Genomic DNA, 23,691 nt, shown 5'->3' on the forward strand with positions numbered 1-23,691 from the left:
CATGCGATCGACTGCCAGCAAAATAGAGGACCGGGTCTGTTGCCAGATTTGCAGAAAGTCCCCATATGCAGAGTCAGCAGCAGGGTACCTGAGATGCAGTCGACACTGGAAGAGGGACTCTAGGATGTTGACTGTACACAATGTGAAATGGAGTGGAAATAGTGGATTAACTTGTGTGGTTGTTGTATGAGAATTTGGCCCATGGAAGAAGCTGTACCCAGTTATCATGCTGTGAAGAGATGAAGTGGCAAAGATAATTCTCCATGATCTGGTTGATCCTCTCAACTTGCTCATTGGATTGGGGGTGATAGGCTGAGTAAAAAAAAGTCCCATCTCACATCCAGGAATTTACAGAGGGATCTCCAGAACTTTGAGGTAAACTGAACCCGCTGGTCGGACACAATGTGAAGAGGCAAGCCATGCAAGCGAAAGATGTGTTGAATGAAGAGACTCGCCAGTCGAGTAGCAGAAGGTAGGCCGGTCAGCGGGATAAAATGTGCCATCTTAGAGAACCGGTCCACCACCACCCAGACAGTGTTGCATCCTTCTGAGGGGGGAAGGTCTGTGACAAAGTCCATTGCAATGTTCTGCCAGGGGGCATTGGGTACAGGCAGAGGTTGAAGCAGGCCGGCCGTCTTGGAGTGAGTAACATTGTTAGAAGCACACACAGTGCAAGAAGAGACAAAGTCCAGAACATCTTTAGGTAGCGTGGGCCACCAGAAGTGACGAGCAATCAGGTCTCGAGTCTTATGGACACCAGCGTGCCCAGCTAGTTTAGTACTGTGTCCCCAGCGGAGAATTCTTCTCCTGTCTGCCAACCAAACAAAAGTCCTCCCTGGAGGGATGTCTCTAATCTTCAGAGGATTAGCAGTGACAATGCAGGACGGGTCTATGATAGTCTGAAGGGACTCCACTGTGTCTTCCGTCTCAAACGATCCGGACAGGGCATTGGCCCTCACATTCTTGTCAGCGGGACGGTAGTGGAGCAGAAACTGGAAACGGGTGAAGAACAGCGACCACCTGGCTTGACGAGGATTCAGTCTTTGAGTGGACTGAAGGTAGGTAAGGTTTTTGTGATTGGTGTAGATCAAGATGGGGTGAGCTGCGCCCTCTAGAAGATGTCTCCACTCCTCCAGAGCCAATTTGATGGCCAGTAGCTCCCGATCTCCAATAGAATAATTGCGCTCAGCAGAAGAAAAAAGTCTTGAGTAGTAGCCACATACTACTGCCTTTCCTTTAGAGCTCCTCTGGAACAGAAGTGCACCTGCACCAACAGAGGAAGCGTCCACCTCCAATGAGAACTGTCGAGATACGTCAGGATGATGGAGGATCGAAGCTGAAGTGAAGGCTTTCTTGAGGCTAATGAATGCGGACTCTGCATCTGGAGTCCATACCTTGGCATTCACACCCTTCTTGGTAAGGGTAGAGATGGGAGCCGTCAGAGATGAAAAGTTTGGAATAAACTGCCGGTAGAAATTGGCGAATCCCAGGAACCGTTGTATGGCCCTTAGGCCTCGAGGACGTGGCCACTCCAGGACAGACTTTAGTTTCTCAGGATCCATCTTAAGACCCTGATCCAAGATGATGTAGCCCAGGAAGGGCAAAGACTTCTTTTCAAAGACGCACTTCTCCAACTTGGCGTATATGCGATTTTCTCTTAGTCGTCGAAGAACTTGACAGACATGCCTCCGATGGGTCATCAGATCTGGGGAGAAAATCAAAATATCATCGAGATAAACTACAACATACATATAGAGGAGATCTCGGAATATATCATTGTCCAATTCCTGAAATACTGCGGGAGCGTTACACAGTCCGAAGGGCATCACTAGCTATTCGTAGTGCCCATCGTGTTAAATGCCGTCTTCCATTCGTCACCCCGGCGAATCCGGATTAGGTTATAAGCCCCCCGCAGATCTAACTTAGAAAAAAAAATGGCTCCTCGTATGCGATCAAACAGCTTGGATATAAGTAGCAACGGGTATTTGTTCTTGACCGTGATCTGGTTGAGACCACAGTAGTCAATGCAGGGTCGAATAGATCCATCTCTCTTCTTAACGAAGAAGAAGCCGGCCCCAGCCGGGGAGGAAGATTTCCGTATAAAACCCCTCTCCAAATTCTCCTTGATACAGGCTGACATAAAGTCTCAAGGAGAGAGGATATAACCGTCCACGGGGAAGAGAAGCATTAGGAACCAGTTCAATGGGACAGTCATAATTCTGATGTGGCTGCAACGTCTCAGCCTCTCATTTGCAGAAGACATCCGCAAAACTGGGATACTGAGATGGTGGACCGGAGAGTGATTGAGGCAGAGAAGGCATAACAGGACGGACTTGTGACAGGCAACGGCTATGGCATCTGAAACTCCATTGAAGAACTTCTCCGGAACTCCAGTCAAGAACCGGGGTGTGTAGACGGAGCCATGGCAGACCCAGCAGGATAGGATTGATAGCCTTAGGTAGTACCAGGAAGGTAATCTGCTCTGAGTGAAGAGCTCCGACCCGTACCGTCAATGGCTCCATGATGAGCATAATCGGATCGTGCAATGGGGAAACCATTCACAGAGGCAACAGCCAGGGGTCTCTCCAGGTGGACTGTGGGTAGACGTAAACGATCCACTAGATCCTGCTGGATGAAATTAGCAGCCGCTCCAGATTAAAGATAGGCGGAGGAAGGATGTGACGTCTCTCCGGAGACGATGGCCACAGGAATCGATCATTTGGGAGAGGTTTTAACGTTTGAAGACGTTCCACCTAGAGTTGCCTCTCCAACCAACCCTAGGTACTGGAGTTTCCCGGGTTCTGTGGGCATTTGCGCACAAAATGACCTTTGAGGCCAGAATACATACATAGTCCAGAGGAGCATCTGCGCTGCTTCTCCTGTTCAGATAACCAGACTTTGTCTACCTGCATGGGTTCTTCAGGTAGCGCACTAGGGGAAGGCAAAAGTGGTCTCTGGACCGAGGGTGCTGGTCTGTGGACCTGGCTCTCCTGTCGAACCTCTTGAGTTCGCTCCCGGATTCTCATATCAACCCGGGTGGCTAACAGGATGAGGGCATCCAAGGTAGAAGGAAGGTCGCGCGCTGCCAGTTCGTTCTTGATGTTAGAGAACAGTCCCTGCCAGAAGGTCGACACCAATGCCTCATTGTTGCATGTCAGCTCAGCTGCCAGGGTACCAAAGGAGATAGCATACTCCCCTACTGTGGAACCCTTTTGCTTGAGGGTCAACAGAGTAGCTGCGGCAGAGGATGTTCGACCCGGCACCTCGAATACGGCACTAAAGGACTGAAGGAACAAGGCTAGGCCCGAGGATACAGGTCCTTGTTGCTCCAAGATTGGGTTCGCCCATGCGAGGGCCTTGCCAGCAAGAAGGGAGATGATAAATGCTGCCTTGGCTTCCTCGGAGGGGAAGAGATGAGCCCGTAACCTAAAATGACCCGTGCATTTGTTAATAAATCCTCTACAAGCGCTGGGATCACCGTCGTAGCAAGGAGGAAGAGGCAGAGGAACTGTGGATCCGGAACAAACAGGAGGAGAAACGGGCGGTGGCACAGCAACAGCTTCAGGAGGAAGAACCGGGGGTGGAACAGTGAGTAGATCCCGACGGACCAGGATAGAATTCACAGCCTCAAGGAGTTGATCCTGATGTGTGCGTAGGTCATGCATCTCCGTCTGTATCTTCTGGACAGTGGTCTTGGGCTAGTCAGTGGGTTCCATGGCCTGAGCGTACTGTCACGGTCACAGGGTATGTGGACCCACTAGGCCGCCCTGCCGTAGGGGAGAGGCAGCTGACCAGGTCACAGTCTATATGAAAGTCAATAGTAGATAGTAACGCTTGGGTACCTGAACTAGTCCAGTCGGTGGCTGTGGCTTCAGCACAGATGGAGGCCGGGGCAGCAGGTAGCGCCAGACGTGGCAGGCAGTATCTGATGTCGCAAAAGACACTGGACGTGGCAGAAGACACTGGATGTGGCAGAAGACACTGGACGTGGCAGAAGACACTGGACGTGGCAAACGACAGCAGGTGCAGCAGACACGACTCCAACACTGGTAGGCACAGGAACAAGAACAGTACGGGATACAGGAACAGGTAACAGGGCACAGGTAACAACTGGAACGGGAAACACTAAGGGACCATTTGCAAGACAGACAGGGATAAACTAACAACGCTCATGCAAGGATCAGAAGGGCTGGGGCCTTCTTATAGGCCAGGAAATCATGGGCCATTGATGATGATGATTTCCTGATGTGCGCACGCTTGTGCCTGTCCTTAAAGGGCCGGCGCGCGCACATCAGGAACATTTAAGGACAGGCACGAGCGTGCACACGCACCCTACGGGACACAGCAGAACGGAGCGGAAGTGAGCGCTGGCGTCTCCTAGGAAGGAGATGGGGACCAGCGCTCACGGATGCATGGCTGCGAGCGTCGGGAGGTGAGTAAACCCGATGGCCCATGGCCATGGACGCTACAGATAGATAGATAGATAGATAGATAGATAGATAGATAGATAGATAGATAGATAGATAGATAGATAGATAGATAGATAGATAGATAGATAGATAGATAGATAGATAGATAGATAGATAGATAGATAAAATAGGTAGCTCAAGACTTGTTTGCTTGTTCAGTATTGCAGTGAAAAATAGTGCCATAGTCTTTTGGAGAGGTTACGCTACATATATTTATATAATAAGGATGAGCCATCTCTCTGTATCTTCCCACTTGCACAATATATATACACCATGTTAGGACATATGAAAGGGAACAAAAAGGAATTCTTTGTTGCCTTGGAGATGAGCAGATCTTAGGTCACTATTGCTAATCACTAGTCTGTAAAACAAAGCAAATTATAAGCTCTTCATGCCTTCTGATTTAATTCCCTATATTGCCATTCCAGTATTGTAGACACATTTGCGCCTTCCACGCTTTGTCTTCCTCTAGAAAAAACATCTTAGGCATGTACGTCAGCCAGAAATTCAGGTTTACAATGCCCATTTTTAATTTATCACAAAATTTTGAGAAGTCATTTGATCTGCATCAGTGTTTCTTATCATCGATACAGATCAAGCTGATAATGGTGTCATCCGGCAGATTAAGCACATTTATTAAAGTGTCATACATAAATAGAAATGATCATATTCGAGGGCAGAAATAAATGATACAACAGAACATTACTTATTTTAATGTCTTAGAGTTAAGGATGAGCGAATACATTCCCAATTGAGATAGCAACAGATTCTATACGTTGTTAGGGTGAACATACTCACATGGACTGTTCTCCACTCAAAAAAAAATTTCCATAGGTGTTAAATAGTAATTGAAAATACAGCATCTTTTATCAATGAATTTCGACCCATTACAGTGGTTGGGTCTTTTTCAAGCTGGAGTGCCGATCCTCTGTGCTATGCCATTGTGCGAGAGCCAGCATGACCTCACTGATCAGCCAAGAAACCACATCACATCACAGCTACATTCAAGTGGTGCCGTGCTGCAGTTTGCTTCACTGCCAGTGGCCGGGAGCAACTTTGTGCAGGGAAAAAAAGTTGAAGGCTTCTTCAGTCTCAGGATCGGTGACATCACTGTGTGTGATAGGAATAATTATTGATACATTTTGGAAATGTAAAAAAAATAAATTATTTAGGCCAACTGTCGATGTAGGAGAGGCTGTTGAGCGCTCGTGTGAGCGCTCATCCTCTAAGCAGGAGCTGTAACTTACAGATCCTGATCCTAGAGCAGCCTCCTGAATACAGCTGGGGTCGGCAAACATTCGGACCCCAGCTGTTTAATCCTTTGATTACCGCGGTCCGTGACCGCAGCATGATCAAAGGGAATTCCCCTCTTTGATTGCATCACCGGGATTCCGGTGATGCGATCAAACACCGGGGAATCACTCTGCAGTCAGCCCTGGGGACCTTCAAAGGACCCCAGGGCTGTCTGTTCCGTTTGCCTGCTGATCGGGCACACTATGTGCTGCCCGATCAGCGGCCTGTGACATAGTGACACAGTGTAATGTATTAGCGTACAGGCGTATGCTAAAAAAGAAAAGTTACAAATAAAGTTATCCCTTGATGGGATTTTAAAAAAAAAGTAACAAAACAAATAAATAAATAAAAAAAGTCCCAAAAAGAGTCTTTATTTTGCATAAAATACATTTTATTGCCCCTCCACTAAATAAAAACAAAAAACCTACACATATTAGGTATCTACACGACCGTAATAACCTGAAGAATTAATCTAATGGGTTATTTAGCGTGAAGCGTGAACGGGATAAAAAGTAAACAAAAAAAACTATTCCGAGAATCGCTTTTTCTTATATTCACGCCGTAAAAAAAAAAATTTTACCCCCAAACTGTGGGAAAAAAAATACTATTTTCTCTTGCATAAAACAAGGCCTCGTACAGCCACGTCAATGAAAAAATACAAAAGTTATGGCTGCTGAAACGCAGAGAGGCAAAAACAGAAAAATTGAGCTGGTCATTAAGGTCTTTTCAGGCCCGGTCATTAAGGGGTTAAGCTAATCAATATAGTGTAGTGGACATAGAGATTGTCACTGTGGAGCCTTACCCATGATAGTACACATGATAGTACACAAAAGGTTTTGGGATTTCTTTTATGGATTTTAGGGGCTTTCAATAGACCTGAACTCAAATTTAGGACAAAGAATATTGAAGCCTCTAGTATATTACAGATAATATAGTATATTACAGATAATATTATAGGCTCTATTATAGGATTGGTAGGGCAAATTGACTTGCATCCAATATCTTGTAGACCAGAACAATGTAAAGGTTTTTCAAGTATCTCCAGCACTAGACCTTTTCTCCACTTTATTCCTTTGAACCCAGACTTACTGTAAATTCTCCAGAATTGTGTAACTAGTTCTTTCTATCACACACAATCCATTCAATGTGAGAGAAGGTTTCCTCTTGTGTATATTATTTGGCATAGCATTTATAGTTCTGATGTTTAGAGGAAGGGACCTGAATAGTCTGCCCTTTCATAACATTATATCTTCAAAACCTCAGATTCATGGATATTTTCAGTGATTTATATTCTGGTATAGCTGTCGGGTCAGAACACAGTAGGTCGAATATCCATTTCCATTATTATACTTTATCTGAAAAGTCATTTGTTCCAAAATAGTGACTAGTGACTCCTTACATCCTTCCTACCTACATAGAAGCCAACATTCTCTGTTTTTACTGTAGCTGATTCTATATATTCTTTACTTTAACTAGTGTAGCTTACTTTGCTTTTGTGATGACCTACTTGACCATGATAGATGTTTTTGCCGATAGATGTGCTAAGCTCAATCGTTTGAGTGTGGTAGGAGGCCTGAAGTATAAGAAAATATATAATATTGTGTTAAAAACCAGATAAAACGTCATTACAACTGTACTGAGAAAATATAAAAACTTCTACATTATGTAAAATGTCCTTTTTAAAGTGCATCCTGTGAAATAGAGTCCTTTTTAAGTGGGACTGTAGTAGAGAAAAGAAAAGGGACCCTAAATACAACCTATAATGTTTATTAAAGGGAATGTGTCATCAGAAAATGACAGTTTTTATGATTTTTTAAGAATTTTTGGTAATTTTATTTTAAATTTTCTATATAATTCTATATATCTATATTAAAAAAAGAATCCTAAAATCTTGCAGTTTTCACTCTGACCACTGAGCCTCATAATAGACTGGCCCTTCCTGTTCTGTAGCGATCACTTCTTTGCAGTCATCTCATCATTACAGGCGGGATTACAATTAAAGGTAACACCTACATATATAGATAAGACAGGATCCACCATTCATAAAAGACTGACCCTTCCTGTTCTGTAGCGATCACTTCTTTGCAGTCATCTCAACATTACAGGCGGGATTACAATGAAAGGTAACACCTACATATATAGATAAGACAGGATCCACCATTCATAACTGACTGACCCTTCCTGTTCTGTAGAGATCACTTCTCATCAGTCATCTCATTATCATCACAGGCAGGATTACAATGACAGGTAACACCTCTATATAGATAACACAGGATCCACCATTAATAATAGAATGACCCTTCCTGTTCTGTAGAGATCACTTCTCACCAGTCATCTCATTATCATCACAGGCAGGATTACAATGATAGGTAATACCTCTATATAGATAACACAGGATCCACTATTGATAATAGGGGGTAGACACACATTGTGTGTGTGTGTGTGTGTGTGTGTGTGTGTGTGTGTGTGCGTGTGTTCGTGCGTGCGTGCGTGCGTGCGTGTGTGTGTGTGTGTGTGTGTGTGTGTGTGTGTGTGTGATGCATTCCCTTTAATGAAAAGTAAAGCTCTGGTCAAGTAGACATCTGCAATGTGTTCATTATTATATATACCTGCAACACATTATATATAACACAACTTCTGCAGACATAGGTTGGACTGAGTACCAGATGATCTTGTACAATAATGGACCATAATGGTCCAGCTGAAGACAACCCCATAAGGTGCTGACTTTGGTCCCAATTAATTGTCATCTTTTTTATGGGTTGATTCACAAATAACCTATTAGATCTTGTTGATGATTTGTCCTGAGTGTACAGTGATACAAACAAAGATTATGATGAAATTATAAGTGGACCAGATATAGGGGGGCCCAAATTATAATTTTTCTTTGGTAGGCCAATGAAACCCTAATCAGCTCTGTATTCATGTTAAATTCAACCCATATTAAGCCAACATCCAATGTTATTAACTACTTTAGACACTGTTGTTAACGGCAGAAGAATAACGTATGGCAATAATAAATTAATAAGTTGTCCAATTATAATAATAATAATAATAATAAAGCATCTTCCAGAACGTTAAAGACCCTGCCTGCTTACATTTGAGTATTGGCAAGTTTCAAATGCTGGTAGGCCTCTCTCAAGGTACCAAAAAGTTTACTTAAATTATAAAGTATTGGCTTCCTTCTGCCGCCACTAAGGGAAGCTTCATAGTTTATTGTATACTGAACTCAATAATGAAACAGTGTGCAGTAAACGCCCCCTAGTGGTAACTGCAAGTAGTCAAAATATTTTCATTTAGCTCTGTCTATGGAGGGGATTTGCAGATCTGTATCAGAAAACAACGCGCCAACCGCCATAAAGGTATATTACGACATTTATCAGCAGAAAATGGTGTAAAAAGATGTGCTTAAAGGGTTTGTATGAGATTAGAATGACATGTCTGCTTTCTTTCAAAAACAGGGCCACTTTTGGCTGTGTCTGGTAGTGCAGCTCTGCCTAATTTATCCATCTAAATACCCAAAGGTCTGGCCTAAAGCTGGTCCATAGATGTAAGACTATCGGAATATTGCTTTAGATATAATGTTTTAATAAAAGTTCTAATTAAAAACAATAATCAATATTTTCTGGTGGGATTTTTTTTTACATAACTATGACAACAATGCAGTGCATGGGATACAGTATGTTACTGCACAATTCCAAGAACATCTTTGTACAATAACCCAAATAGGAAACAAATGCCAAATTATTTTTCTTGTCTTGTGCAATTAATAAAAAGTAGTTTCGATGTGGATTTTCTTGGTTATCAAAAATGTGCTCCACTTGTATTGATCTAGAAAACCCCTTATATAATACTGTCATTATCCACTTTAGAAAGTGTAATAAGAGACACAATAATTAAACCAGAAATATCACAAAGGACTAGCACAAAAAGAAACGAAAAGAAGGTGGAATTATAAGTAAGAGATTCACAGTTATTTTAGAAGAATTGTGAATTTTTTGTATTCATTTTATTTGCTGTTAAATCTTATGTGCTTATTGTTCTTGTATTATGAACACATCTGTTGTATAATTACTATATTGTGTATTATTTTTGCTACTTTTTATGTCTATATAATGTTAAATTTACATTCCTGTTTGTGGTTAAAAAAAACAACTATTTGTTTATTTTTCTTATTATTTAAAATGCACTTCAAATTTGCATTTTAAAGGGTATTTTAACCTTTATATAATCCATAACCCACAGAATCCATAAAATATTACAGTAGCCACCAGTGGTGTTTAAAAGTACACAAAGGGGCCACATAGCAAATTTCAAAGTGAGAACCACTTCTACTGATATTATCGCACCTCATCGAGTTAGGACAAAAAGGCTCGGTGCTGTCAATCGTCCCCTCAGGCCACTTCTTTAACACTTTTTGGAAAAAGGAAGCACAGTCCATGTTCACACAAAAAATAGGAAATGGAGATTTGACCAGTCTATGCCGGTCCCCTACATACATTTTTGAAAAGTGAAAATACATTGGAACAAAAGGGTTATGGTTAAAGTCCTTTAAAGGTCATAATACTCTTTATACTTGTCAGATGGTTGAAAACTTGTAAATGTATCACAATTTCTGTAATTTGTACTGTAGATTACATCGTCAAATTTTTTACTTTTCAAGTTTTAAAGATGTCGTTGACTATACCATTGTCTAGACACTTTGGCCCTGAAGGTCCTTCAAAGAGCAGGTTACGCATGTTTCTTCTTTAAGTTTTCTTCTTTTCCTTATAGGAATCTCCTTATGTAATGTACAAGAAAAACCATGAGATGTTGGAAGGAAATGATAAATTTGAAGGATATTGTGTAGATCTGGCCTATGAAATTGCAAAACATATTGGTATCAAGTATAAAATTGCAATTGTTCCTGATGGAAAATATGGAGCAAGGGATTCAGATACAAAAATCTGGAATGGAATGGTGGGAGAACTTGTATATGGGGTAAGCTACTCAACTTTTTATCTTTTGCTTCTAGTTTAAAGGGGGTAGTCTCAAGAAAACAACCTGTATTCTTATGCCCTATTTCGACATATAGATGTCATAGATGACAGGTCCTCTGGTCCGGATCATAGTCCATGAGCTACAATATGATAATAATGAATAGTTTAATGGAATAATAGAAACTGAGTGTGTTAGATTGTATTTTTAGGTTAGTATAAAATATATTCAAAATCTGTATCTAGTGTCCTTATCTGTGGATCCAGTGTGTTCTCTGTGTAAGAGCTGAATTTAAAGGGTTGTCCACACAGGACACCCCACTTTCATAAGACCCGCTGCCAAACCCCAAGACGGTGAGCTGATCTTGATGGGTCTGACTGCAGGGAGCTAAAAAGTTAAAGAGGATCTGTCACCACATTATAAGTGCCCTATCTCCTTCATAATGTGATTGGCGCTGTAATGTAGATAACAGGAGTGTTTTTTATTTAGAAAAACAAAAAATTTTGACCAAGTTATGACCTATTTTAGATTTATGCTAATTACTTTCTTAATGCCCAACTGGGCGTTTTTAGCTTTTGACCAAGTGGGCGTTGTAAAGAGAAGTGTATGACGCTGACCAATAAGTCATACACTTCTCTCCATTCATGTGCTCAGCACATAGTGATCTTGCGAGATCACGCTGTGCTGTCACATACTCACACATTAACTTTACTGAAGTGTCTTGAGAGTGAATAGACATCTCTTCCAGCCAGGACGGGATGTCTATTCACAATCCTGACACTTCGGATTTTCTAAATGGATGAGGTCACTAATGTGGGACTTCCACCTGGGGATATACCATAAATATTTTAAGTGGGCAGTTTTTTGCAGGCGGAAAATCGGCCTCAAAACTCAGTTTGGAAGTTTGAGGCAGATTTTCCTCTGCTTGCGCGCCGATTTCCGCTGCCTTTTTCGCCCGCGGCCATTGAGCACCGCGGGCATAAAACGCAGTGAAATACACTTTCTCTGCCTCCCATTGATGTCAATGGGAGGTCAGAGGCGTAATCGCGCAAAGATAGGGCATGTCCCTTCTTTCTCCCACGAGCCGGTTTTACCGCTCGTGGGAGAAAACCGCCCCCGCCTCCCATTGAAATCAATGGGAGGCATTTTCGGCCGTTTTTTGGCGTGTTTTGCGGAGCGGTTTCCGCGTCAAAAAACTAGTCAAAAAAACTCTGTGTGAACATACCCTTAAGTAGGAAAATCTTTTTAAAATGCAAAGCTCTAAGGCACGAATCACACCCGCGTCAGAAGAACAGAACAACGAAAATACAGGAAACGCTGGTTCTGTTGTGCAACTGAAATCATTGGTGCCAGACGGAACCCGTTCACTTTAATGGGTTCCGTCAGGTTGCTGCACTATTGTTTCCAGTATTTTCATCCGAATCTGTGATGGATGCCCCTAACGTAGTCTCCAACGCAGATGTGAACAGCCCCTTAACCTGTCATACAGGGGGTTTTGGTACATTCCGATTTCTTTTTGTCTATAGGCGCAAATATGTGTTGCCAAGTATGTCTATCTGTAATTAATTAGTGGCAAATTTCCTTTGAGCTAATATTATCTATAAAATTATTCTGAAATTACAGTTAAGACCACGTTCACCTCTGCATTGGAGGTCCTGTTAGGTCCCTCCGTTACAGATCCGGATGAGAATACCCGAAAAAATAGCGCAGAATGCTGCACTATTGTTTCTGATAATACCACGGACACCCCATTGAAAACCTGACGGAACCCATTAAAGCCAATGGGTTCTGTTGGCCGCCAGTGGTGTCCGTCATGCAACAGAAGCGGCGCTACCATTTTTTCTGTTGTTTTGCTCTTCTGATGGAGCAGAACGACGGAAAGACGAATGCAGTTGTGAACAAGGACTAACTAATAAGTATACATTCTTAAATTGATCAAGAAAAACTAATTTTCTTTCCTCTCTTGTTTTGCAGAAAGCAGAGATCGCCGTAGCTCCTTTGACTATTACCTTGGTGCGAGAAGAGGTCATTGATTTTTCAAAGCCTTTCATGAGCTTAGGGATTTCTATTATGATTAAAAAACCACAGAAATCAAAACCAGGAGTCTTTTCATTTCTGGACCCATTGGCTTATGAAATCTGGATGTGCATAGTTTTTGCTTATATTGGAGTTAGTGTAGTCCTGTTCCTCGTAAGCCGATTTAGCCCTTATGAGTGGCATACGGAAGAGCCTGAAGATGGAAAGGAAGGACCCAGTGATCAACCCCCGAATGAGTTTGGCATTTTTAACAGCCTTTGGTTCTCCCTTGGAGCCTTCATGCAGCAAGGATGTGATATATCTCCAAGGTTAGTATATAAAACTTAAGGATTGATTGAATTGATTAACTGATAGATTTATCCTTAAAATAACATGTCACATATGTTTTTTTTATATTTTTGAAAATTTTATATGAAATGCACAGTTCAAGCTTTACTTACTAAATAAAATACCATGTTTGGTCAGATTTTATTTAGATTAACCGACTGGTTACGGAGTATTTGTCTTTGTAGAAAAGCAGGTTTGTGTTATAGTTTATTCTTGCTGCAGGAAGGAAGAAGGAAAGAAAGGAAGCAAGAAAGGAAGTAGGAAGGAAAAATAAATAAGTACAGGAAGGAGGGAGGAAGCAAATAAGAAAGGAAGGAAGATCATGAGGAAATGAAGGACAGAAGGGAGGAAGGATATAATGGAAGGAAGGAATTCCCTTTTTGTATTATACCCTACAGACATATAATGGACATTCATTGACTGTTTTTGCAAGCATAAAATAAAGTAATAAAAGTTATTTTATAAGAATGAATTATAAAATATTTTACTTTGGTTTAAAGTTGAAAAGAAGTGCTGTGTGATGTCATCTTCTAGTCTTTTCTAGTATATATCTATATCATTACTTGAGAAATACATGATGTGTTGCACAATATACATTCTGCCTTTCTTTAGAGTAATTTGTTATATATGAGGATTAGTAATATCAAATAGCAACAGATAAATATTGATATAAACAATGCATCTAATAACTTTGAGTAAGGAGCCCGTAGAATTCTAATGGTCTTAAGACTTGGGAGGGGGAATCTCTGATTTCCAGTGGGCTTAGACTATTTACAACTAAAATGTTTTCCCCTAAAATGTGTACAGTAGGTGACTCTTTTATGTAAAGTTCCAAAAAATGTGTTACTCATTTTCATTTTGCTTTTATAATTGTAGCAACATTCTCTATTGTTGCCAAAATACTCTGTCTATGGAACAAATTGCAATTGTTATTATGTCAAAATGTAAATTTGCAAAAACTTTACAATATCTACAAAAACATAAAAGCTAAAATTCTTTGTTAACACATTCATGTTTAGATCTCTCTCAGGTCGTATTGTTGGAGGAGTGTGGTGGTTCTTTACCCTCATTATAATTTCATCTTATACGGCTAATTTGGCTGCCTTTTTAACGGTGGAGAGAATGGTGTCACCGATAGAAAGCGCAGAAGACCTCGCCAAACAAACAGAGATTGCCTATGGAACACTCGATGCAGGGTCAACAAAAGAGTTTTTCAAAGTAAGTAGAAGATTAAGGCTAGGGCTATGTATCTTATTTTAAAGGCAGTATCGCTCTATCACTATTGGCGGCTTGCAATATTACTCTCCCAATTCAGTTTCAGATGAAAACGAAGTTCCCATGCAACAGTCACATCACATTAATGTCTGTCATGTAGCACTGACTGCAGCTGTGAACTGTGAAATATCCACATTGATGTTGCAATTAAAGTGAATGTTAGGTCAAAACTGGGCCAATAGCCCAACTCCCAAAATCCTACTGTGATGTGCAGATTTCAAGGGTTCTACGTGCCTGCTGATTCTACACCTACACATCAATTAAATAGTGTTATGAACTGAAAAAAAACTGTATTCCAGTCATTTAATGAGACAAAATATTTACCAAAAATTAAAGAATAAAATAGCATATAAAAAAGGTAAAAATAGAATAAACAAAAAATGTTAAAGTTCCCGAACCAGTAAAAAAAAATCATGTACATATTTGGTATCACAGTACAATAAAGTTATCATGTTATTTATGTTGATCGGTGAATGACGTGGAAAACAATGTCCGAATAGCATGTGTTATGCATGCTGCCAATAGTAAAAAAACAAGTATAAATTAAATGCCAATATTAATTGTATGTACCCTGACATGGTGCCAAAAAATGACAACTTAATCTGCAAGGGCACGTTCAGACGTGGCAGAATTTTCCCGCCTCAAATGTTGGTGCAGATTTTGGGCAATTACGCAACTAATCTGCACCAACATTTCTGTATTTGACAGGAAATTCAGACGTTGCAGATATCACAGCGGACTTGCCACAGATTTCAGTTTTTGCATTGCAAAGGCTGAAATCCACAGTGAAATTCCGCTTCTTCTCCGCAACGTCATGAGCATGCTGCGGAGGGAAAAATCTGCACCGCAGCCTGATTTCCACACAGTTATTTTCTGCAACGTCTGAACTAACTTTCCTAAAAATGTATAGAAACAAATGTAAAAAACGGCTGCTGCAAAATTCCACTGCGGACTGTCCGCAGCGGAATTCAATAGCAATTCCGCCACGTGTGAATGTGCCCCAAGGCCTCATATAGCTAAGTGGGTGCAAAAATAAAAAAAGTTATGGCAGTAGAAATGTGGGAAGGCAAAAATGAATAAATGCCTCTCGTCGTAAAGGGGTTAACTCTGTGGACTCCATTATTGTCTAAGGTTCTCTGTGAGATTGCAATGTAAACAGCACATGTAAGGTTCTGAATAAAAGCCAGATTTCAGGGAAGTCTTGCAGCCATGCCTTGCATACTAGTTCTTACTGCACAGTGGAGATAGCAAAGTCACTGACAGCTGAGCAGAGAATCAGTATGCTTGTAACGCAGCCGTGTTTTGGTATCCATACATTTAACAAATGAATGAAGGAGCTTTAGTTTACTTTGCTTCAGGCAAACATGTATCATGTTTGTCATCTGCATCACACTTATTGATCTGGGTACAGGCGGTAAAGGGTGTCACAGTGTGAGATCATTACCCCTCATTCCATGGGAATCTGAACGAAGCAAAAACTAATTACTAGAAAATAATATTACAGTGCCGGCCATTGACAGAATTGTTATTTATTGGCCACTCTGTGGGATCTTTTTATTCTATTAATAAGCTATATCCACAGTTACAACTCTGTTATAGTATGTGTTTCTAGTTAAAAGTAATTGAAAATGTTTGTAAAGTTTGTACATGATCCTCAGAGCCCCCTCCCCATTTTTCTCCTAATAGCATGCCCTTTGCAAGCAATAAAATATTCACAAACAGGTCACTGCCCCCTACAAGATCTGCACACTTCTCTTCTGCTGTTGTCATTATTCCCATGATCTGATTGGCCACAGGGTTCTATCTCTACCCATTTCATGAAATTGTCCATCACATGCAGCCCTGCCTTACAGGTCAGCATATGTATAACCTTCTTCTTTGATCTCTGCCATATTCTGACTGGCTATATGATTTCCATCCCTAGCTACTTCCCGACACTGTGCCTCTTGCATGCAGCTATTTACTCATATAACCCAGGGCTGCCATCAGGGCACTACAAGTTGTACTGCTGTTGGGCGCCTAGGAATGTGAGTCTAATAAAAGAGTCCCACACTCTCCTGTCAACTGCCACCCACCGCCCACCTGTCATTGTACATATATTAAATAAATGAGTCCCACCAAATATGTTGTATGACGCTTAAACAGTACATAAAGATCATATTATCCTCCACACCATCCCTCAAACAGGCCGACAAATGACAAAAATCCTCTCCCAACTCCAGGTGCCCATCAAATGTAGACAATAGGGTACAAGATAGAGGATTAGACATGCGTGAAGGAGCCCAAAGGTACTTGCCCTATTGACTATATGGGACTTAGATATTCCAAACGGCCGCCCTGATATAGCAACATTAGTCAAAAGCTTAACACACTCCTCTGCTGTCATCCTTCCCTGTATCTGCAAAGCTTTTCTATCCTTGATGACTTTAAAATTGTATTAAATCTTAAAGAAAACGTATAAAATTTTATTATCATTACACAAATTTTTTTGTTTTTCAAAAATATTTTTCAACATTTTTGTTTGGCAGAGATCAAAAATAGCAGTTTATGAAAAGATGTGGACCTACATGAAATCAGCAGAGCCATCAGTATTCACCAAAACTACAGCAGAAGGAGTAGCCCGTGTCCGGAAATCAAAGGGAAAATTCGCCTTCCTGTTAGAGTCTACAATGAATGAGTACATCGAGCAGAGAAAACCATGTGACACGATGAAAGTTGGAGGAAACCTGGATTCCAAAGGATATGGAGTGGCAACGCCTAAGCATTCTCTATTAAGGTGGGTGGAATAGTATAACAATATAAGATGTGTTGTTATAGTATTCCACCTTCCCTGATGTACCTGATATAGTTCTTTTCTTTGTGTTGTGTGTGAACATGTTACTTCCCTCCATTTCATTGTTTGTGCAGACAACAGGTAACTCATTGCATCTAATCCAAAATTACTCCTTGTCAAGGCCATGTACAAAGCAAACCAATGTGACATTATGCCTAGGATCTTTAATGATAATAATTTAAAGTACAAATTCAAATATAAATTGTGTATAATACATTACATTTGACAAATGTGTTGAGTATAGACATAGCACAGCAGAGGTATTATTATTTTTCAAATAGACATGATACAATGTAGTGTATACTAGACTATATTGTAATATGAGGTCAGAATAGATGAAGGGACCAGAAGCCGCAACACCAGTACTGGTAGAAACAACTTTAACCTTATTGTTAATGGAAGATCATTTTAACCTCATCCTTGTTCATTAAATGGGTTTTCCGATAAACATTATTTATCACCTATCCACAGAATAGGTGATAAATATCTGATCGTGGGAGTCCAACTGCTCGAACCCCCACCGTTCACAAGAATGGGCTTACCCTGCCATTCCTGGGAGCTTTAGGAATGGAGCTGTAGTGCAGATGCTCGGCCACCGCTCCATAAATTTCTACGAGTCTTCCGGATATAGCACTTGACAGCCACATAGAAATGAATGAAGCAGTGGTCAAGCATGCGCACTACTGTTCCATTCCTATGGGGCTCCCTGGAACGGCAAGGTAAGCCCATTCTCGTGATCGTGGGGGTCCCAGCTGTCTGAACCCTACCGATCAGATTGATTATGGGAAAACCGCTTTAAGCAATATTATTTATTTCCCAATGTTTACAATGCTAAAATATTCTGCAGCACTGTACACATATTTGTAATCAATCACAAATATCGCCTAGGGGCTCACAACCTACCTTAAAAGGTCACATATATCCAATAGGGTAAATTTTATAGGAAGTGAACTGATCTATCAATATTATTTTTGGAATGTTGGAGGAAATCTTAAAATTGTACGAACTCCATGAAGATGTTGCGCTGGTAGGATTTAAACCCAGGATCCCAGAGTATGGTAGCAACACTAAGCACTGAGCTAATGTGTTCTTTACATGTTATTGCAATAGTCTAATAGGCTAATATAATGGTCTTATTGGAAGCGTACCATTTAGCTTCTATGGCTTAAGTTATAATTTTCTGCACATGTATCGATTATTCCATTAAAGGGGTATTAACACATTTATGGTAACACTTGAGTCCCAAATCATGCAAAATTGTTAATTTTCAACAGCAATGTTGATCCCAAAAATGCTCCAAAATTGCCAGAAATGCAAGACACTCTAACCCTTTTGTGGTTTAGTTTGTGGGACAGTCCCGCCCCCCAAAAAATTGTGGGCAATTAGGAATGTCTGATAACCCATATAAAATGGAGAGAGCCACACACATGCATGGCAAGCTCACCCCAGTATCTCCTCCTCTTAGAGGCCACACTCAGCCAACTTGTACGAAAAAATAGAGGCCAATGGACCCCTTTTCTCCTAATCGGTGGGTATCCTAGTGGTGGGATCCCGCCTATCAGAAATGTCATATTCCCATTTAATGAACTCTTCTCGTTAAAATCAACTGCATTTTCTATAGAAATAGTACACGGGGCTTCTCTTCTAATTATAAGAATACATATTTATAAGACTAAGACATATTTATATAATTTTGGTTTCATGCAGTTTCATAGAACCTGACTGAAAAATATGTAGTCCATAAAACCACTCTACAGCATTTTTCCTGGAGTTGTCAAAGTAATTGCTGAAATAATTGCTAGGGGTCAGTACTCATTTGCACTTTGTTAGTAAATGACCGGCAGTGTCTGCCTTAAAGTATGTGCAAAATATAGATGACTTCAGACCATTCTCTTTTATGTACTCCCTGCAGATAAAACGAGACTTTGGGAAAGTGAAGCATTTGTCAAAAGTAATTATAAAACAGGCAAACATTGGTTAAGGAATTGGCAAACGCCCAGCAGAGGAGCACAGCTTTGAAAGTAGGGACTATTATAGTTTCTAAGCATTATGAAGTAATGAGGTCAGATGTTACATTTCTGTTTGCTCGTAGATGGTCTTCTTAGTTGCATACCTGTAATCAGGTATGTAAACTGTCACCCAGACATCCAAATTTTTGTTCGTTATTAACATCTAATCTCCGCACCCTTACGTTTGTTTTTTTTCCATTTTGCTATTGTGCTGTGATACTGTATATGGTTATGGCTTTTTCCCTGCTAAATAACCCTCTCATAATTACTTATCGCAAGTCTTTCTATGAACACATTATTATTATTCATCATCTTAGCTTTTCATTCCGCAAATCTGAATTTAATATTCTAGATCTAAAACACTATTTGTTGCCGTTATGAATTGGTATTATTATGCAGTGTTGACTCTTTTTTATTTCTTTTTGTTTAGCCTATAATCCTAAAATAATTTAGAAATGAAATTGAAGCTGCTCATGACAAACTTCTAAAATAATACTTTATGTGACAGAGATCATTAATCTTTTTAATGTGACTTGATAGCAGTCTTTTACCTTTGTGTATAGTCTACAGGGGTTCTCTTCGGTTGTCCCCCTCCCCACCCACACACGTACACCCCCACACATCCACTAATATCATAAAGTAAGGAGCCCCAGTGCAGCGGACAAAGCTCATCTCATTCAGCTGTGGTTAGCCCATTTTTCTGGATTTACTTACCACAGTAAATGATCAGACTGCGCCCCCCGCCCCCCAGGGTGCCAGAGGACAAAACTGTTGCTAGTTTTTACTTGACCTGGGGTAAAGGTTATGTTTCTTTCCCCCATCCCTGTATTTAAATATCTTGCCCATGGCAAAATAGCTTGTTGGCACTCCCCGCCAGGCACTCAGCACCCGGCAGTACGTGACTTGGTAGCCCCACCTAGCTACATCCCTCCTAGAGGATCCTCTGGTGGGCCAAGGCTCTGACACAATATTGGCCCCTAAAGGACCAAAAGAAGACAACCCATTTAGAGGTGACTTTGGAGCCAGTCACTTGGGTTGATTTACATATGATCTATTAGAACTTAGTGATGATATGTCCTCTTTGTACAATAATAACGATGCAATTAACAGTGGACATGTACAGTACATGTTCTGTATAGATGGTGGGTGGCCCTAAGAATTATTTAATCTGGTTGGCCCAAGAAACCCCAGTCCAACACTGCTTTAATACAATTGTTCATGGAAACCAATTGAATTAGGGAATGGAGCAAAGGCTATGCATGAGAGCCAAGGGGTTCATCGAAATCCCTGGGTACCTGTGCTCCATTTTGCGGAGCTACTGTAATCCAATAGTGCAAAGTTAATCAGGGCCAAAAGGTTCAGGTCCTGAATTTAGTGCCAGGACCCCTTCATGTATGTACATACAGATGTATCCTTCCTTACCTTTCTGCTTAGATTAACATATCCTGAGATGTGTGGCACAAAATGACCAGCTCAAAAATGAAACATGATTTTGCGATACTCTGTCACAAGATGTCTACACTATGTTTCTATGACACCACCCACCCCCCCCCCCCCCCACCCTTTAGTGGATTAGTGGTTTTTACGCGAATTGCAGCCTGTCAAGGATTTTTTTTCATGTTACGATATTGTATTGAGTTTTTTTAATGAAAAGTTGGAGTCCAAATTCAAGCAAAGCTAAGGGTGGACACATCTGTAACATATCTATCTATATATGAGATCTAAGTCAGGAGCAGGAGAACAGGAGAGCGGGATTTTTACTCTATGTCACCTTTAAATGTGAGCATGGCATACAAAGGCATTGACGTATCATACGGGCATCCCTGTAATGTGAAAGTCAGACAGCCTATGGTTGGTTAAATAATCGAAGAGCTGTCTTGCTGTATTGCCTGTTGTTACGGCATACTTAGAAAACAACTGTCCATGTACTGGCATTTAGATATATAACAGTACATAAAAAAAATAAAAAAATTATATCTCTCTTTAGGGTTTTTAAAAAGTAAACAAAAGTACCAGTAAAAATATAATTATTGTTTTTTACCTTAGACATTTTTGATATGTCCATAACTGTAACAACATGTATAGTTACAGGACGCAGACAGGTCAAAAATGCTGCAGAAGGAGAGTGCATTAAATAGTGATAGCCACTCCAACTAGTCTTGGGGGGAGTGGCAAACTAAGTGCTCACAAGTGTGCGATAAATGAGTGTTAGTGTAGTGCTAGAGTGTGAATGTATGGTATAACAGAAATGTGTGTGGTATAGAAGTGTCAGAACTGTGTGTGATAATGTAATAAAAAATAAATAAATGTGTGATGAATAGGGGTCAGTGCTGTGAATAGTACATGGGGTGTCAGTACTATGTGTAATACGTGGAGGGACAATGTGCTGGTCGTCAGGCATAGCATATCTTGCCGTATCACAGCCTATTTGTAATGCCGCTACTGTTAGCTAAAGCAGGCTGCTCTGCATGCCAAGCCAAACGCCAGCACATCATGCCCTCCCAGCATATAAGACCTGGCCACGTCCTGAAAAAAAGTATACATAGTAAAAATATCCATGAAACATGTGGTATTAGTTGTTATTTTGGCCAAAATACGCAAAGCTCGCAACCCAACGTCAGGGGTCCCCAGTGCCTAACTAGAACTTTTCGTTCCTAATTTAAAAACACCAGCAGAAAAAAATGAGACATAGATAACTTCAAAACCACAAAAAAGGGCCATACTTACTAACTGGGTGGGTGAAAATCCCTTCACGTATTACACATAGTACTGACCCTTGTACTATTCACAGCACTGACCCCTATTCATCCCATTTATTTATTTTTTATTACATTATCACACATTTCTGACACTTCCATACATACACTTTTCTTTTTTACCATACATTCACACCCTTGCACTACACTAACACTGACACTCATTTATCGCACACTTGTGAGCACTTAGTTCGCCACTCCCCTCAAGACTAGTGGGAGTGGCTATCACTATTTAATGCACCCTCCTTCTGCAGCATTTTTGACCTGTCTGCGTCCTTCTGGGAACGGGTTTTCAACCTCCCACTTAGTAAGTATGGCCTTTTTTGTGGTTTTGGTGTTAATAAAAGCATAGAAGACCCACTTAGGCAAAGAGGGAACCCTTTTCGTTAAATAATGTGTATAGGGAAGAAAAGTGACCTTATAAACTGGTTCTTAAGAAAATTGACACCTCTTCAGTCAAAACTCATTCAGACTCCAGACCAGACCCCTTAATTATCAGATCCCAGACCAGACCCGTTAATTGTCTGACCACAGACCAGACCCCTTAATTATCAGACTGCAAACCAGACCATTTAAGTGGTATTCTGGTCAGGAGTATTTATCAGCAATCCACTGGATAGGTGATAAATGGTAGATCGGTGGGGGTCCGACCACTGGGACATCCACTGACCTTCATAACAGTGGGTCCACAATTTTCCACAAGCCACAAGTCTAGTACTAGGAGGAGTTTGAATGAAGCAGCAGTCGAGAATGTGCCCTGCCGCTATAATCAAAGCCTTAGGCACTGACAGAAACAGCCGAGCGCAGTGGATACTGCTACTGCCGAAACTTGATAAGTGACGGCTTTGTAAGTCATTATGGAAGGGTCTGCATTATTGACAAATACTTTGGTCATCCAAAAAAGTATTTATGGGGCCTTATTGTTGTCTTAAAAATGTTTTCTCACAATGGACAGCCCCATAGACATTGATTGGTGGCATGGCTCATTCTCGACCACCATTCCATTCAAGCTGAGGATAGGTGATAAATGTCCCCTCCTTAAGATATAAGACCCCATAAACATTTTGTTGGATACCAAAGAAAAGTACTTGTCAATCATACAGACCCCTGCATAACCTCTTACAAAGTTTATCAAGAGGTTCTGGTGCAGTAGCTACCAACAATTCACACTATGTAGGTCTAATGATAAAGGATTACTGTAGGTAGGTGATGGTGTCAGTAGCAGACATTTAGGTTGGGCAGGTAACCTGGAGGATCACTCTGTTGGACAAGTTACACATGACATTACAGAAGTGACACATAAACAAAGGGGCTGAGACGAAGATGATGCGGAGGTAATGGAGGAATGGGTTAGTACATGGTAGAAACACAGCCCTGGACTGGTGATCTTCTTACCTCCAGATCCTCCAGGAAGGCCTCTTTCCCAGGCTCTGCCACAGTAAAGATTTGTCTCCCTTCACCCCCACTGTGTGTACTGGGGATTAGCATGTATGTCCACAGGCTCTGAGCCCCAAGTGCCACCAGCGTGGGACTGCTGGAAGGCTCCTAATGATGTCACACTGCCTCAATGTGCCATCACCTGATTGAGACCTCGGGCCCTGTAGCAGCTGCTATGGCTGCTATGGTGGTAGATATGCCAGTGATGTAGGGTGTCTACAGCCAGGCATCGAGTGATATTTAGGTTACAGTAAATTACAGATGTGTCCTTCCCTACC

General features: G+C 41.0%; 1 protein-coding gene across 7 annotated transcripts in view; it reads left to right on the plus strand.

Moving 5' to 3' along the window:
- Positions 1 to 23,691, plus strand: part of GRIA4 (glutamate ionotropic receptor AMPA type subunit 4) — a 315,636-nt gene that overhangs the window by 277,590 nt on the left and 14,355 nt on the right. For 6 of the 7 annotated variants that reach the window (XM_075851546.1, XM_075851547.1, XM_075851550.1 and 3 more), the window contains exons 10-13: positions 10,536 to 10,742; positions 12,714 to 13,084; positions 14,123 to 14,321; positions 16,907 to 17,154. In XM_075851546.1, coding sequence (XP_075707661.1) covers positions 10,536 to 10,742; positions 12,714 to 13,084; positions 14,123 to 14,321; positions 16,907 to 17,154 — 1,025 coding nt within the window. Of the gene's footprint in view, positions 1 to 10,535; positions 10,743 to 12,713; positions 13,085 to 14,122; positions 14,322 to 16,906; positions 17,155 to 19,123; positions 19,524 to 23,691 lie in introns of those variants that run through there. The other variant, XM_075851552.1, reaches the window with a different exon arrangement.

The sequence above is a fragment of the Rhinoderma darwinii genome, chromosome 2, assembly GCF_050947455.1.
Source record: "Rhinoderma darwinii isolate aRhiDar2 chromosome 2, aRhiDar2.hap1, whole genome shotgun sequence".
NCBI lineage: Eukaryota > Metazoa > Chordata > Amphibia > Anura > Rhinodermatidae > Rhinoderma > Rhinoderma darwinii.